Source organism: Haliaeetus albicilla, chromosome 5 (assembly GCF_947461875.1).
Source record: "Haliaeetus albicilla chromosome 5, bHalAlb1.1, whole genome shotgun sequence".
NCBI lineage: Eukaryota > Metazoa > Chordata > Aves > Accipitriformes > Accipitridae > Haliaeetus > Haliaeetus albicilla.
In genome coordinates, this window is record NC_091487.1 from 16475990 (window position 1) to 16491327 (window position 15338).

General features: G+C 45.5%; 1 protein-coding gene across 1 annotated transcript in view; it reads right to left on the bottom strand.

The window, feature by feature from the left end:
• Positions 1-5025, bottom strand: part of C5H14orf132 (chromosome 5 C14orf132 homolog) — a 42923-nt gene extending 37898 nt beyond the window's left edge. The window contains exon 1 of the mRNA XM_069782991.1: positions 4540-5025. Within this exon, the coding sequence (XP_069639092.1) occupies positions 4540-5025 (486 nt within the window). The remainder of the gene's footprint in view (positions 1-4539) is intronic.
• Between the last annotated feature and the right edge of the window lie 10313 nt (positions 5026-15338).

The following is a 15338-nucleotide window of genomic DNA, read 5'->3' on the forward strand; positions in this document are numbered from 1 at the left end:
ATTGTATTTCAAATCCTCAGAAGTTGTTTACAAAGAGCTTTTGAACATGGAGAATCAACAGATAATTCATACATAAATTATATATGACTGAGACCAAAAAAAATCCACAGAAATGGCCGTGGTCCCAAGGTTCTTACTAGCATTTCCCTGTTCTATATGTAAAAGAAGAAAAGATCATTTATCTGACAATTAAAATAGTATTTTTACTGTATGGAGATATACCCGACCATAAAAATATTGCAAATTAAAGAAATCCATTCCTCATTTTCAATATGAAACAAAAATTACAGAAATCACTTAAGGAAAAGTTAAATTGCAAACATAAATCTTGAAAAACACATAACTGGCATTATTGACTGCAGGTGCTGTTCAGTTCATATCGATTTGTATCATACTGAAGACCATGACATCATTTTTTTCTTCTCTAGCTTCCAGTTTTTCCCCACTATGCGCCTCTATTTTTTCAAGTTGAATACACGTTTCAACCCTGCTCCCATTAATCCAGATGCAATTTTCATTGTTACAGTTTTTTCCATCAGAAACGCTTTAGCTGGTTGTTAAACGGCTATTAATTTTAGTGTGTCAGAGGCGGGGAGGGGGGCAGCTCACCACTGGCCGTCTGGCAGCAAACCCCTGACCCCTGCTGAAAAGCACCGCGTGCTCTTAGCTTGGACCCAGTGTTCCGCACCCCCCAAACCCAGACTTTTACGCTGGAAGCAAAAGTCTCTAGCTATAAGAAGAGGCTATTTCTGAGGTTACCTAGACTACAAGAGCACTCTGAAATCACTGAACAACACACACAAATGAGCCAGTCATACAGCTCAGCAGTGGCTGAACATCTTTGGCATAGCATCTTGAGGTGTACGGGATTACTTTAATTAAAATATGGATTTAAAATGAAAAAAAGTACTAGCTAATTGGCTTTGACTAGGTGCAAGTCATGCTTATTAGCAAAACTGACCTTAACCAAAATCAATTAGAGCACCCGCAGAACAGCGGACACCCAAGCCTGCACGACTGACTACTGACGAACACACAGATGCAAAAAGGTTTACTTTAACAACGGATTTAATTGTTATGGTCAAAAGCTGTTCTTCATAACATAGCTAATCAATGTACTACAGCTGAGATGTTCAGATGTGGTTGCTTAAGCTGGGCATCTAAATCTTTATGCTGTATCTACACTGCACAGATTTGTTAGCATTACTACCTGACAATCTCCTGTTCTCCTTTCTATAGCATCAAATATATCATTCAAAGGGGCATTTCATTTATCTTTCTGCTGGCACATGAAATGGCTTCAGGGCCTCCAAGGCACAAACCATCTCACAGACATCTTAAAAAGGAGGGGAGATGGTGAATATGAAAGCTGCAGTTTATTTGTATAGTTTTGTATACACAATGCTTCTAGAAAGTAGGGTTCCTCGTATTCAGGTGTCAATACAGTTATCCAGATGTGCAAACTCTCACCCACTGAACATTTTAGCAAATGCACCAAAACACTACTTCAAAGACACTGTTAACTATTGCATTACCTGGCCTTACACTTTCACCTTGTGCACTTTAGAGGAGGCCAGGTTCTAAGCCACCATAATACACTATAGTATCACTGAGGTGGAAAGTGTTAATGTAACTTGCACACACCTTCTGTCTCTGTGCATGCGTCAGAGGGGCTCTAAGGTACAGATCATCTGTGGTGTCTCACAAGACATCTAGCAAAGCCAACTTGGGTCCACAATGAGTGGTGCAAAGGTGTGGTAAGAATAATACACAAAAGCAACTTAGAGGAACATAAATAATCTACAGTACCCTCTAGAAACTAAATTAACTTGAGAGGTAACCATTGCTTTTATGCCATCAAGCATCTCAGTTTAGGCATTACCTATTTCCATATAGAGTATTAATATACCTGGTATTCATCAGGTAAAATGCAATCTCCATTGTAGGTCACAAGGATGTTAATGAGAGTGATAGCAGAGCATCTTTAAAAGCAGTTATGAGCAGGGAGTGCAGGTCAGTAATTCTCTTCTGTTCTCACATATCCCTTATTGAAAGTCATCTCAATAGACCACACCACTAGAGATGCCACAGAGATGATTCAAAGAAAAGACAAAAAGATATAGCAGGGAAAAGAAAGCAATACCTAAATTAGAGGAGTGACACTCTGGGGGTTAAATGCCACTGTGGTGACAGGAATGGAAAGGGTTGCCCGGTTCAGAAAGAAAGGTACAAAACGCCTGTGACAGGGGACTAACAGAGGTAAGCGTAGCATCCGCTGTACACAGTGACCTAACAACTGGATTCATTTCCTTCAGTAGAAAAGGAGCCCAAGAAATCCTCTCCTGCAGCTCATAAAAGGTTAATTACACCAATACGCCCCGGAGGACTCCCCCATGTTCCCCGTGAAACAGGTGCTGTGCAGACCCAGTGAGCCCCATGCCCCTGCTGGGAGAGACACCCAGGAGCCCCGACTGCCTCCCGCCTTCCCCGCACCACCCAAAGGGCTTCCTGGCAGACAGCTCCAAGGCAGTCCACCCTTTCTTCCCGAAGCGCACTGGGCCACAGGAAGGATCGTGTGTAACTGCACCCCAGTCTTCTTGCAGCTTGTCCCTATCCCCATGCTGCTGAATGGCGTCCAGAGAGGGACGGGGGGGCGAAACGCGGTGAAGGCTTCTACCTCTTCTGCCTCAGGGACAGAAGATCTGCACCCATGTCGGCGAGGGCGAACCTCGCTCCACAGGTAGCTTTCCCTGCTGCGGGGTTTTAACATACATACTTGTCTTCCTTAAAAAGATGTTGCCCGAGGAAGTCAGCCCAAGTTCACCAAAATAACACTGAAAAAAATTACTCTTTGTCACTTGTTGTGACAAAGGAAAATAATAAACCAACCCCAGAGGATCAGGAAGAAAAGCACGTAATTCACTGTAAATTGTTGCATTAGTAGCCTTAGTAAGTATAAGACATATTTGTACAGGGAACTTTTCTGAAAGGACTAAAGCACCCATCTTTGCGACTCTTCCAATGCACAGAATTAGGGTAGAAGATATGTGGAATATGGGACAGCAAGAATAAGGGAGAGCACAGAAGGGGAAAGGGCAGCACTAGTCCCAGCTTCAGCACACACCACCTGCTGCTGTGCTGCACCTCTGCTTCTGGGCAACAGGGGCATCCCACTTCAGCCCAGTGCTTAGGGAACAAAAGATGGACACAGGGAGCTCACTGATTGTGCTGAGGACCATAGGAAAATGATTTGACACATACAAAATTTCCTTTGAATACTCCAGTTCCCAGGAAGACCTCAAATGGGTAGAAATGATGCCTTCCTCCTCCCCATTGTGGTTTTCCTTAAAAAAAAAATTCTTCTTAGAAATACCTCCAAATGGAAGAGATTCTTGGACAGCCCAGTGCCACCTTCAGAAAGGCAGAGCCTGACCCCCCCTCAGAAGCAGACTTTAGGAAGGGAACACGACAAAACAGCCATTGCATTAATGAAACAGAACAATGCAGCAAGGGTCAGACTTGGTTTCCAGCAACCACCTCCAGCTGAAGTCGGTGCTCAGGCAGCAACAGTGTGGAAGGGCCTCCCTGGCCCTTACTCCACCTCTAAGCAGTGGGTGACATTTTCTGGCAAAAGCTCAGACACGGATCCAAATCATTCTTGAAAAAACCCAATTACGTACATACAGTTAGGTATCTGCAGGAATAGAAGAAATTATCCTGGAAAATATGAAATGGATGTTCAGTAAGCGTGACTTTTTTCTGAAGCATAGCACTGTTTGACTGTTTAAAAACCTAATTCGCCGGGATTCACCAAGATGATTTTTGCCTTTGGGTGGCTTATAGCCATTCCATACTTCTCAGTACATTAAGCATCAGCACCCTGAACACCGATACCCGCGATCACGCCTCGAGCTGAGATCCAGAACTTGGCTGCAATTTAAACAATTTGCTCATGCAAACAGAAGAGTATTTCTACCTACGCCAAGCCAGATTCCGTGTGCAAAGGCACACTTACAGAAACACAGCCGCACGTACACACGCGGTACGGAAGGGAGGAGAAGACCCGAAAAAGCACATCTCCGACTCCTCTTCACAGCCCGCCTTCGCGGGAAGGGGAGCCGCTGCCTCCCGCGGCCCCCCCCGGCCCGCAGGCGGTGCGACCGCGGCACGGACAGCCAGCCGGGCAGCCGGGGCGAGCGGGCGGCAGCCGGGGCGAGCGGGCGGCGGCCGGGGCGAGCGGGCGGCGGCCGGGCCGGCGCCCCGGGGCCCGGCGCCAACAGGTGCTGCGCCCCGACCTGCGCCCGGCAACTCCTCCCGCCGCCGCGCCGCCCGTTCCGGCGGGCCGGCTTCCCCTCGGCTTTCCTCTTCGTGCCGCCCTCGCCCCCTCCCCGCGCCGCGGCGCCGCCCGGGTCTGCCGCCGCAACTTCGGAGCGGGGAGGACGCGAGCGGAAAACCAGAAGAGGGGACGCGCGCCCCGCCGCCGCCGCCGCCGCCGCCGCCGCCGCCGCCGCCCCGTCCCGTCCCGTCGGCGCGCCCTACCTGCGCGGCCATGAAGGAGAGGTCCATGGTGCTGCCGCTGGAGCTGCCGGCGGAGCTGGCGGAGGTGCTGAGGCTGCCGCTGCCGCCGCTGCTGCTGCCGGGGGCGGGCGGGGCGCGGGGGCGCGGCGCGGGCGCCGCCTCCCCCAGCAGCGGCGGGCGCGGCCGCGGCAGCGGCGCCGACACCGGCACCAGTTCCAGCTCCGGCGGCTGCCGCCGCGGCCCGGCCCGGCCCGGCCCGGCGCGGCGCGGCGGGCGGCTCCGCCAGGGGGCGGCGGCGGCGGCGGCGGCGGCGGCGGCGGCGGCGGCGACCCGGCCCCCGCGCTGGGCTGGGCCTGGGTCCGCCCCCGCGGCGGCGGCGGGGGGCCGAGGGGCCGGGGAGCCGCGGCCGCCGCCGCGGGGAGCGGGCGGTCCGCGCCGCCCTGCGGCGCCTGCGGGACGGCCCCTCGCCAGCGCCGCCCCGGCGGCGCTCTGCCTGCCGGCCGGCATCGCCCTCCGGGGCCAGAGCGGCCTGGGATCGCCCCCGGGCCGGGGCTGGCCCGAGCTGAAACAAAGCTTTTCGGCTCCCTGAGGCAAACAGGGGCTGGAGCTGGCGTCGAAGGGCTCCGCGGCCGTCCCGTCCCCCCCCCCCCCCGCCCCGTGTCGCGCTTGGTAGCCCACTGGCAGTAGGCAAGCCTGGATGCTCAGGCAGAAGGAGGTCGCGGTCGCGGCGGCGGGAGGGGAGGCCCCAGACCCGGTCGTGCAGGTCGGGAGCCGGCGATGGGCGAGGGCTGAAGAGCAAAGGGATAAATAATTAACATCCTAAGGAGCAGGTGTAGCTCAGCTTCCGCTGCGTGTGCAGGTCCTCTGCATCAGACAAACCCTCCGAGATACGTACCTGGCGGCCACGCACCTGCTTTTCTTGCCCAGCTTGGAAATCCGTCGGCCTTTTTTTGAGATACTCGACCAGCTCCTTCTCTCACCGCAGCTGAAGAGACCTTCCGACAGCTTATTCTTATGCCTGTTTGTGGCTTAGCTGTTGCAACTTTATTTTCAACTTCTCCCTCCTCCTTGTCCCCAGAATTTACTGTTCAGCAACTCACCATAAACATATTTTGCTCCTTTTCTTATTCTTTCCCCTGTATCTCATAGATGCTGTTATCACTTCGCATGAAAATTCAGTGAATTTTTTTATTGGGTGGCTCTGAAAAACCTTTGACACTAACTAAAAAAGTAGGATAATAAAAATCTAAGTTCTTATGTGTCAAATGTTTGGGGTTTTTCTGTGATTTTTATCACCCTTCTGCCATGTACCTGTTCGTTTCTTCTCCAAGGCTGAGCTATTTGGCCATGTTTTTACTACTTCAGCCTGTTACAGGGGCCTGAACCAGGGATAGTGGAAACACGAGTGTGTGCCAGTAGCAGAAGTACCTGGAGAATCAGCTTTGCTCTGGGATTTTAAAATCTGGAAGAAAAAATAGTAGGTACTTCATCCTGTGTACTGTGAACTGTATGCCTTTTTGTCAGTGTAATGTTGCCCTGTTGCAGCAGGTGGTGGTCAAAAGAAGATCAGCTGGTTTAAATCAGTCCTTTACTTGAGTGTGCCTGCCAAAAATGCTTTTATGTCGAGAGACCCATTAAGTAAAACGAGTAAAATCCAAAAGAGGTGGTGTCATTTTAGGATTTTTAAATTCAGTTGTGTAAATAATGGAATTGTCTCTTCGTGGACTCCCTCCAAAGTTTTGAAAGGGTATTGATGTATGTGTCAGAAGCCATAAAGTAACTTCAAAGCAGTGTTCATCTTTTAGCATCCAGATAAATTTTACATGCACTGGGTAGACATCTCTACAGGGTGAATGTAGCCTGTTCAGTCGCTGCATCTGCAGCAACAGCTATAGTAAATATCATTTCATGAGAAAACCAAAATAATTAAGGCTTTGAAACCACAGTTACTTCCATACTTGTTTAATTCTATGGAGCATGAGAATTGTAGAGAAACAGCTGGAAAGGACCTCAGGAAATAATCTACTCCATGCACCTGCTTAAAATACAACCGGTTACTCCTATGATCCTCCAAACAGGGGTTTTAACCTTTACCCAAACTCGTCTTGAAAGTGCCCAACGAGGAAACTTTCATTCCCTACCAGGCAATGCATAGCTTTATTCCACCAGCCATTCCGAAGGCTGTGTCCACAAGGGACATGGAGAAGAGATTATTTTCCTTGGGGCAACCACTTGCCTTCTGAGAACTGCTCTTGGATACCGTGCTTGTCTTTTTCCAGTCTTATGGTATCTTGTCCATCCCTGGAAAGCGCTCAAGGAGGATTGCTAATAGTAACAAGATTGTTCAGTCAGGTTTCCAAGTATTTTACTGTGATGTTCAACAAGTTCAGCCAACTCACAGTCTCCAAGTGGTTTCTGGCAGAGATCTTATTTCTCCCAGCTAACAATACAAGACACTTGCTCATAAATGACCTTTTAGCGAGCAATGGCGCATCGTCACTTTGGCTTTTTTGGCATCAAATTTTATTAATTTTGCCTTTCCACTGAGAAATAGGTCGGCATTTTTATTGGTCTATTCACATACTTCTGGAGATTTTTCTTTTTATTCCTGGTATCTCAAAAATTGATTTCCTCCTATTTGTCCCATGTAGTTGCTCACTTCAAGAATACCCTGCAGACCAGTTATTGGGGAAAAAATAAATGTGAACTGCTCAAGTTTCAAATTCTTTATTTCCACACTGACTTCTGGAACAACTCTTTCTCTGTAAAAAATTGGATTTAGCAGAACCATTGCTCAACACAGGGGACAGTGAACTCAGCTACTTTCAGCTCCTATGACACAAAAATACATAGCTTCATTCCATCTTTGTTTAGGAAGTTCAGGTAACGTGGAAAATTGCTGACTGTTGTCTATGTATATAAATTCCTACTTGTCTAGAGAAAGAGGTGTTCGTTACATACAGTGCCAGTGCAAAGTAGTACCCATCATTATACTTTGATGATGCTATACATTTTGCAGTAGCAAATAGAATGTGATTATATTTGTTAAGCACTCTGGAAGTTTGATTTAAAGGGTAGACAGCAGACGAATAATGAATGAAACAACTACTGCATATGCTAGCTGTCCCGCTTGTGTGATCTAACCATGAGCATCCATAGAGTCCAACACTGGATTCCTTTAGATGCCACTAACCATTATTTCCTATTCTTGACCTCAGCTGGGAATTTGGCTAAGTTATCTTGGGGGATAGTGCCAGTCAAAACTAGTCTTTATAGAAATACTTGTAGAGAAATTGCCCCTTTACCTGGTAGAGCTTTGTAACCTGCTTCCCTACTTGGAGGAGTGTTAGGTGCATTGGAACAGCATTTCTGTTTGCAAAAGCCATCCAAACCATTATCAAATTTTGTTCCGGAAAGACTTTTTTAATCACCAAAATTATTAATCACCCCAAATTATTTGTGTTCCAAGCTTTTATTACAATACTACAAAATACAAAGCTTTGCTTCTGCCTCTTCCCCCAAAATACATTTTGGATGTAAATTGCTTTATAATAACTCTGTAAGTTCTTATGTAAAGCAAGTATTTTAGACCTGCTTCTGTCTTCCAGTAATGGTGATGCAGTTTGAGTTGAGATCTACTAGCTGTCTTGCCAGCCTTATGGTACGGCTTTCTTGTCAAAATATCTAGACCACTTAAAAAGACTACGTCATAATTTGCTGTTGCTATGGACAGATATTTTAGCACCCAGTTAAAACTGCAAACCTGGTTGTATAACATTCTTAAAACCAAGCTATGATAGCCTAAGATACTCTTTAATTAGCTTTAAAGCTGTTTGCTAAGAAGAGCACATTTTTCAGTACAGTGGAACATAACTCAATTAGAGAATAGTTTTTGGTTTGTCAGTTTTCCTGGGGCGTAGTAGGAAATCCTTTGTTGCATTGCATATGTGCATAAGCTCTGCCTTTGCTTCACAAAACAGATCTAACAAAACATGACAATTGAGTCTTGCTGCCAAAAAGGATTTTAAATGGGCTTGTATCTGTACAGCCCTATTTACCGTATGTTGTATTTAGATACCTTAGGCAGTACAGTACCAATTTTTAGCTTTGCGTCCCTGATATCACATTTAAATCTTACATTTATGCAAAGGGGGACTAACTTCCCACTTTGGGGAGAGATGGTAATGTTGGCTTCTTGCTGCATTTTAACGTACTTAAATGCTATACCCTTTGAGCCCCAATTTTAACCTACTGCTGCCTCATTGCAGCAGGTTGCAGTCACACAGAACAATTAGTTCCCTTAATGAAGAATCAGCCACAGTGACATGTAGTATGCTGTCTGGAGACAAAGTGTGTATCTCTGACGGACCTCTGCTCTTAAGTGGCTCATAAATGAGGCCAAGGATGCTGAATTTTTCAGGTGAAGTCTGGCTGGACTGAATTACTGAAAGGGAATTAATTCAGAAGCATTTGACTTCTTTCTGTTCGTTCATTTGTTCAGGAACTGAATGTTGATTTTGTTTGCACTTTGTCTTTCAACAAAAAATGTTGATATCTACAACTTAACACAGTGCAGCCCTTAAATTTCAAGCAGCCAATTTCCCTGAGTGGAATCCAAATACCCCAACTTGCTTCTGAGGTCTCCTGGGCAGTACTGGGACAGTTAGTCAGGGAGTCACTGTCAAACTGGGAATGGAGATGGTTTGAACTGGCTATTAATAAACAGCAGGCACAGATATGTGCTTAAACAAATACTCCTTTCCAAAGCACAGCTGGCTTGAGTCCATGTTACGGACTGATGCTTCCTCTGGCTCCAGATCCAGTACCTCCTCCTGAGAGAGGATAGCCACAACTTTCCTTTCATGAAGATAATGGGCAAGTACTGTTCGTCTTTGTAATATGTTGGAAGGGGCCCACTCTTTACAATAATAAGATAAAGGATAAACACAGAAGAGGGAAACTTTGGTTCAGTGACCTGCCAAGCCAGGGGTGAACCAAGGAGGTCCTGGTTCCCTGGAGGCAGAATCATAGAATCATAGAATGATTTGGGTTGGAAGGGACCTTAAAGATCATCTAGTTCCACCCCCCCTGCCATGGGCAGGGACACCTTCCACTAGACCAGGTTGCTCAAAGCCCCATCCAGCCTGGCCTTGAACACTGCCAGGGATGGGGCATCCACAGCTTCTCTGGGCAACTTGTTCCAGAGTCTCTCCACCCTCACAGTGAAGAACTTCTTCCTTACATCTAATCTAAATCTACCCTCTTTCAGTTTAAAGCCATTACCCCTTGTCCTATCACTACATGCCCTTGCAAGAAGTCCCTCTCTGGCTTTCCTGTAGGCCCCTTTTAAGTACTGGAAGGCCACTATAAGGTCTTCCCGGAGCCTTCTCTTCTCCAGGCTGGACAACCCCAACTCTCTCAGCCTGTCCTCACAGGGGAGGTGCTCCAGCCCCCTGATCATCTTCCGTGGCCCTCCTCTGGACTCCCTCCAACATGTCCATGTCTTTCTTCTGTTGGGGGCCCCAGAGCTGAACACAGCACTCCAGGTGGGGTCTCACCAGAGCAGACGGGCAGAATCACCTCCCTTGACCGGCTGGTTATACTTCTTTTGATGCAGCCCAGAATACGACTGGCTTTCTGGGCTGCAAACACACATTGCCAGGTCGTGTTGAGCTTCTTGTCAACAGCTATATCTTCTATAAAAGACCGGGACTGGGAAGAAGACCTGCTCCTCAAACTGCATTGAAGGCAGATGTCTCTGCAGAAGGACATGTAAGTCACTATGTAAGGAAGAAAGAACGAGGAGGACTCTGCCTGTAGCCCAGTGTTTCAGGCACTCCTGTGCAAGGAGAGCAGTCTGGAGCCCACAACCCATTGGCAGGAGAGTTGGCCTTTATGTTAGGTGGTCTTGGGATAAGAAGCACAGAAATGACTGCAGAAGGCTCAGACACTGCAATACTGGCTGTCTAGTCAGATATCCATACCTAATGCACTGTAAATTCATATTTTCTCTTCCTTTACAATAGTAAATGAGATTACAATAACAAACTTTCATTTTTACACTGTAATCTTTGTAAACTGCTGCATCAACATATTTTTGTCATTCAGAACCGGTCAGAATAAGGCTGATTTTTTTTTTTTTTTTCTTTTTTTTTCTCCACAGTGGAATGTGTCTGGCTGTATCAGCAATGGAAGCCTGGAGGTCAGATCTAGACCTAGAACTCTCTACTGCTTGACAAACAAAAAACATCTTTGTAAGTCAAGGCTGCAGCATCTCCACTGACCTTTCAATGTATCCCAGTAATCACAAGGGGGAGCAACATTGCCCAATAAATTTGGTGTGGATTACATCCCTTCTTGTCCCTCTAAACTTCCAATATCAGCAACTGTTACATACTGAAGGGCTTACTCATACATAACAAGATAAAATGAGTTAGTGCCAAGTAATTTAAAGGAAAATTAAGTTTGTAACTTTCTATGTGACTTCTGAATTCCCACAGTTGCTTACACAAGAATAATAATAGTCAGATGTTGCCCTCAAATTACCTGTGGGCAAAATATTCCTCCCAAAAGTTTTAGATTTAAAACTCTCCTGAAAACAGTATCATTAGCACACAGATGAGCTGTAATAGTGCTCAAATTCTTAATGTTTCAGGCCTTGAGCTTCATGTAGAATTTAATTCTAATGGGCAAGAATGCTTCTGAAGTTCAAGAAGCTTCTCCTTGTACTGCTGGCACTGCAGCTTTACAAGCAAACAATCCAAATTGCTTTGACACAGGGGACAAATGCAGAAGTACCTGACCGTAGAGACAAGAAAAAACATTGCCTTCTACTTCACTCCTAGTCCCCACCAAGGGAAGGAAAGGCACTCAGCCGTGTAGGAGTCAGCGCTTTCCAGGGAGTCCCAGTCAGCTCTTTGGCCGTAAGTCTTAAAGAAATTGACATTTTTTGTCTCATTTATGTGAGCTGAAAATGCAACTGAAGTGGCAGCAAAGGCAGACTGAGAAATCTGGCTCCTCAAACTAGCTTAATGTGCCTGTACGCAGCCCCTGAGCCCACCAGTGACTCTTCTCATAGGGAGGATGGGGCTGCTGCCTGTGTTCACAGCCTGGTCTGCACTGGGCGATGCCAGCCTAGAAAGAAGCTGGGAGAGAAGAGCTGACAGCGAGGTGGAAGAAGTAGGAAAGTAATCAGGAGGCAATTACCTCCCCTCAGTGGAGATATGCATATATCATAGGCATCAAAACATTTCTTGCAGCCCTGGCGCTGACCCCTTATCACTGTTATGGGTAGATTAGAATAAGGGATACATAATGTAGCCTCTCTTCCTAATTACAGTCCTCTAAGTATTTTGCTACAGAACCGTTTGTCTTAGAGATTGCCTGTTCAGGTAATGGCTCAAGATCAGTTTATTTCATGTTAGAGAACAGAGAGGTTCATGATGGATCTGGCACTTGGCACTAATTTAAAAGGCACTAATTTGAAAGGAAGGCGAAAACAGAAAATGCTGCATACTCGTACATTATTAAAAACTCAAGAGGAGAATTGTCTTGGCTTTTGGAAACATTTATTCCCACCCCAAATTTGCATTAGTTGATACAAAGGAATGAGTAAAAGATCACAGCTGGTAAAGGCTCGAATTCCCAGTTCATAGGGGATTTTGCTTGCAGTAGCCTCCTTTAGCCCTAAAGGAAAAGCTGTCTCCACCAGTTCTATCACCAAGAGTTAAATGTCTATGAAAAAGCTTCTAACAGTCTAAAACATTTCTAACGGAAATAAACACTACTTTCTTATTCCATCCAGACAGACTTTTCACCTGTCCTTAGATCAGCCAATCTGTTCGAGGCGAGCAATGAGCTCTGCAGTGTGTCTCCTGTCACAGCACATTTGATTTATTGACATTGACACACTCTGTACACACTTTGAAACAATATAATCAGCCATCACAATGTGAATTCTTTTCTGAGTGTGGAATGTCAGCATACATTTATGAACCATAATCCATGACATAATTACCAAGATACGAATTAAAAGTATTGGAAAGGGGGCATATGCCCTTGAAAAGGAGAATTTTATGGTCCCAGCCGGAGTTCTCAAGGGAATTAGTTTGCAAAAGGGATGCCCTTGTGAAACTATTAACATGTGTAGACTCTCATTTCACAAGATAATCAAACATCCAGAAGAAAACAGCACTGTACAGGACCTTGAGAAATTATCTACATCAGTCCTCTGCCTTGAATGGGGATCAATCATTATTTACCAGCCCTGGTGGACCAGTTCTTTCTCCTTGCTAAAGAGGACTTCAGCTTCAAGCATACCTTCCAGAAGAGCTGGGCTGCCACTCAAACCCCTGGTATGCCACCTTCCCTGGAAAATGGAAAACACAAATAGGCAACTTCAATCATAAATGCCACAGCTGCTGTTAATGCTATATTTTCTCCAAATACTATGGTATATATGTACTGTCCCTACTACATTGTTCCCAAAACCTATGAGTCCTGCCTGTGAAGAGCTGGCTCTGCTGGGGCACATCACAGGGTCTCGAAGAGCAGGAGAGCATATTACATTCTCATTTTCCTGATACACACTTGAAAGAGCCAGGATTCTTTGATCCAGTTTCATTCTTCATCTTATTTCTCATATTTGAGGAAAAGAAACTAGATATGTAATCAGGTGGCCCAGTAGCTCTCTAAATGGGACAGAAAGGGCAGAGAAGAAAAGGTAGGGGAGTTATCTAAGTGAGGCAGAGGGTTCATAAAATAAGCCCTATTTATAAAAGCACAACACACATGTTAATTGAGCATTCCTTCAACATGCTTTACAAATACTGTTAGGCTACAACGGAAGAACAAACCAGAACACGGAGGCTGCAAGTCTATCTGCAACATAGGTGCTGACACTCCCCACAAGCCCAACCAAAACCAGAAGCGTTGGTGGGCACTCAATGGTCAAGGCTCACCAGCTTGAGCATCTCAAGAACAAGTCTGCAAAGGTGCCAGTGCAGAATGGCCATGCCAGCACAGTCCTGTCTTGTGTGTGGTACGGTATGGTTGTATCAGGTTGGTCCTGGCTTGAAGATCTCCATACCACTGTGTAACGCAGACACGTTCTGAAATACCAACCGAAGGCCAAGTTGTAAGCTCATAGCAGAACCCAGATCTCAGGAATTCTTTATCTTAATATTGAGTCCAAGTTACTTCCCCACTGTACAAAATAATAGGGAATGGGATTATGTCATTCTGTCTAGAATATTTTAGAGGCAAACAACAAATAACAAATGGTAATATCCCATGGGCAGACGCAAAAATGTTGAGATAGCGCTTGCTTGCAAGAAGAAGAAAAAAAAGCAGGAGCTGTGCCATGGTGGGGGTCTGCCACAAATGGGCTACAGAAGAAGGTGGTAACTGAAGCATTTTTGAACAACTAGTAGAACTAATTAATAGGAGAGTAAATATTGGTAATGGGAGAAGGGAGTGGATTTTCACTATTAAGATATAAACTGGGAAAACATTGCAGGAAGTTATGGACCATGTTAAATAAAACTTTCTATTTCTGAAGCCTTTCTCAGAGCATTTGTTTTAGACTTGGGTCTGGCTGGTGGGGAAGAACTGATAGAATTAAATACAATTTGGGTGAAAGCTGTAGTTGAATGGAACTGCAGAGATTGTGTCATAGTAATTGGTATGTCCTGATATGTAACCAAGTCTTCTAAGGGGTGTAAGCTTTCAAGTGTTGAAGTGCTAGAGTGAACATTTGGAGTGTAGATAGGGTATATTGTCATATACTGACCTGCCCTGTCACTGGCTTGAAGGGATAGTGTTCAATCGTCTAAGGAACAAAAGAAGTGAAAATGCTGAATGAAGACCATAAACATCAGAAAAGCAGACTTCACCAAATTCAGGAGTCTGTAGGAGGGCTCTGCAGGGAAGGTAATCGGGAGCATAAGGGAGCACAATTTCACCATGCTAATGCACAATAAAAAGCTACCCTAGTGAGAAAAAGAGATAGAAGCTGTAGTAAAGAGTCATCGTAATTGCATCAGGAAATGAAATTAAAAAAATTACCAAATTAAGTGTGAACACAGAAGTATAACAGAAGTACAGAAGGAACAAAATCAGAAATGATAAATCACAAAATGTGATACATAGCAAAAGAAAGTACATTAAATGACAGGATAACGCAAGTATAGCAAATGATTCAGAGGTAGTGTGGAAGCCACTGGGGAGCTGGGAGAAATAAGGGTGGTGGCAGGAAGGCTTAATTCAGAAGAGCTGTAGCAGTCCTGGAGGTCACAGGAGACCAGTAACAATGAAAATCTTTGTGGAAAATTGTTTAGTCCAGAAAAGGGAATATGAAAATAAAACTTGAGAACAATCAAGCAGTATATAAACAATTAAAGAGAGCAATTGATGTAATCTGAAACAAAGAAATATAAGTTCCAGTTAGGATCAACTTTCTAACTGCCAAGGACAAGATACCCAAAGAGGATGTAGGGTTTTTTTCTTGGAAGGGTTTTGTCAGTGGGTTAGACAAGCATTTGTCAGGGGTGGTCTATGTAAATTCAATCCTCATTTCAAAGGGTTAGGTTGTAAGACCCCTTGCAGCCATGGTTATCCTGTTAGCTGTGGTAGGGTGGAATTCAGCCTCTGGCCCTGAATTAGGAAAAAACCCATTTGATGGATTTGGGGTGGGAAATATTAGCTGGCGATGAGCCCTGCCTAATTTGATGCTTGTTTCTACTGCTTTTACTTGAGGCATACTCTCTCCACCTCCCTTCCTTGGGGAAATCCTGGAGTCAGTGCCAAAGCAGACTCATGTC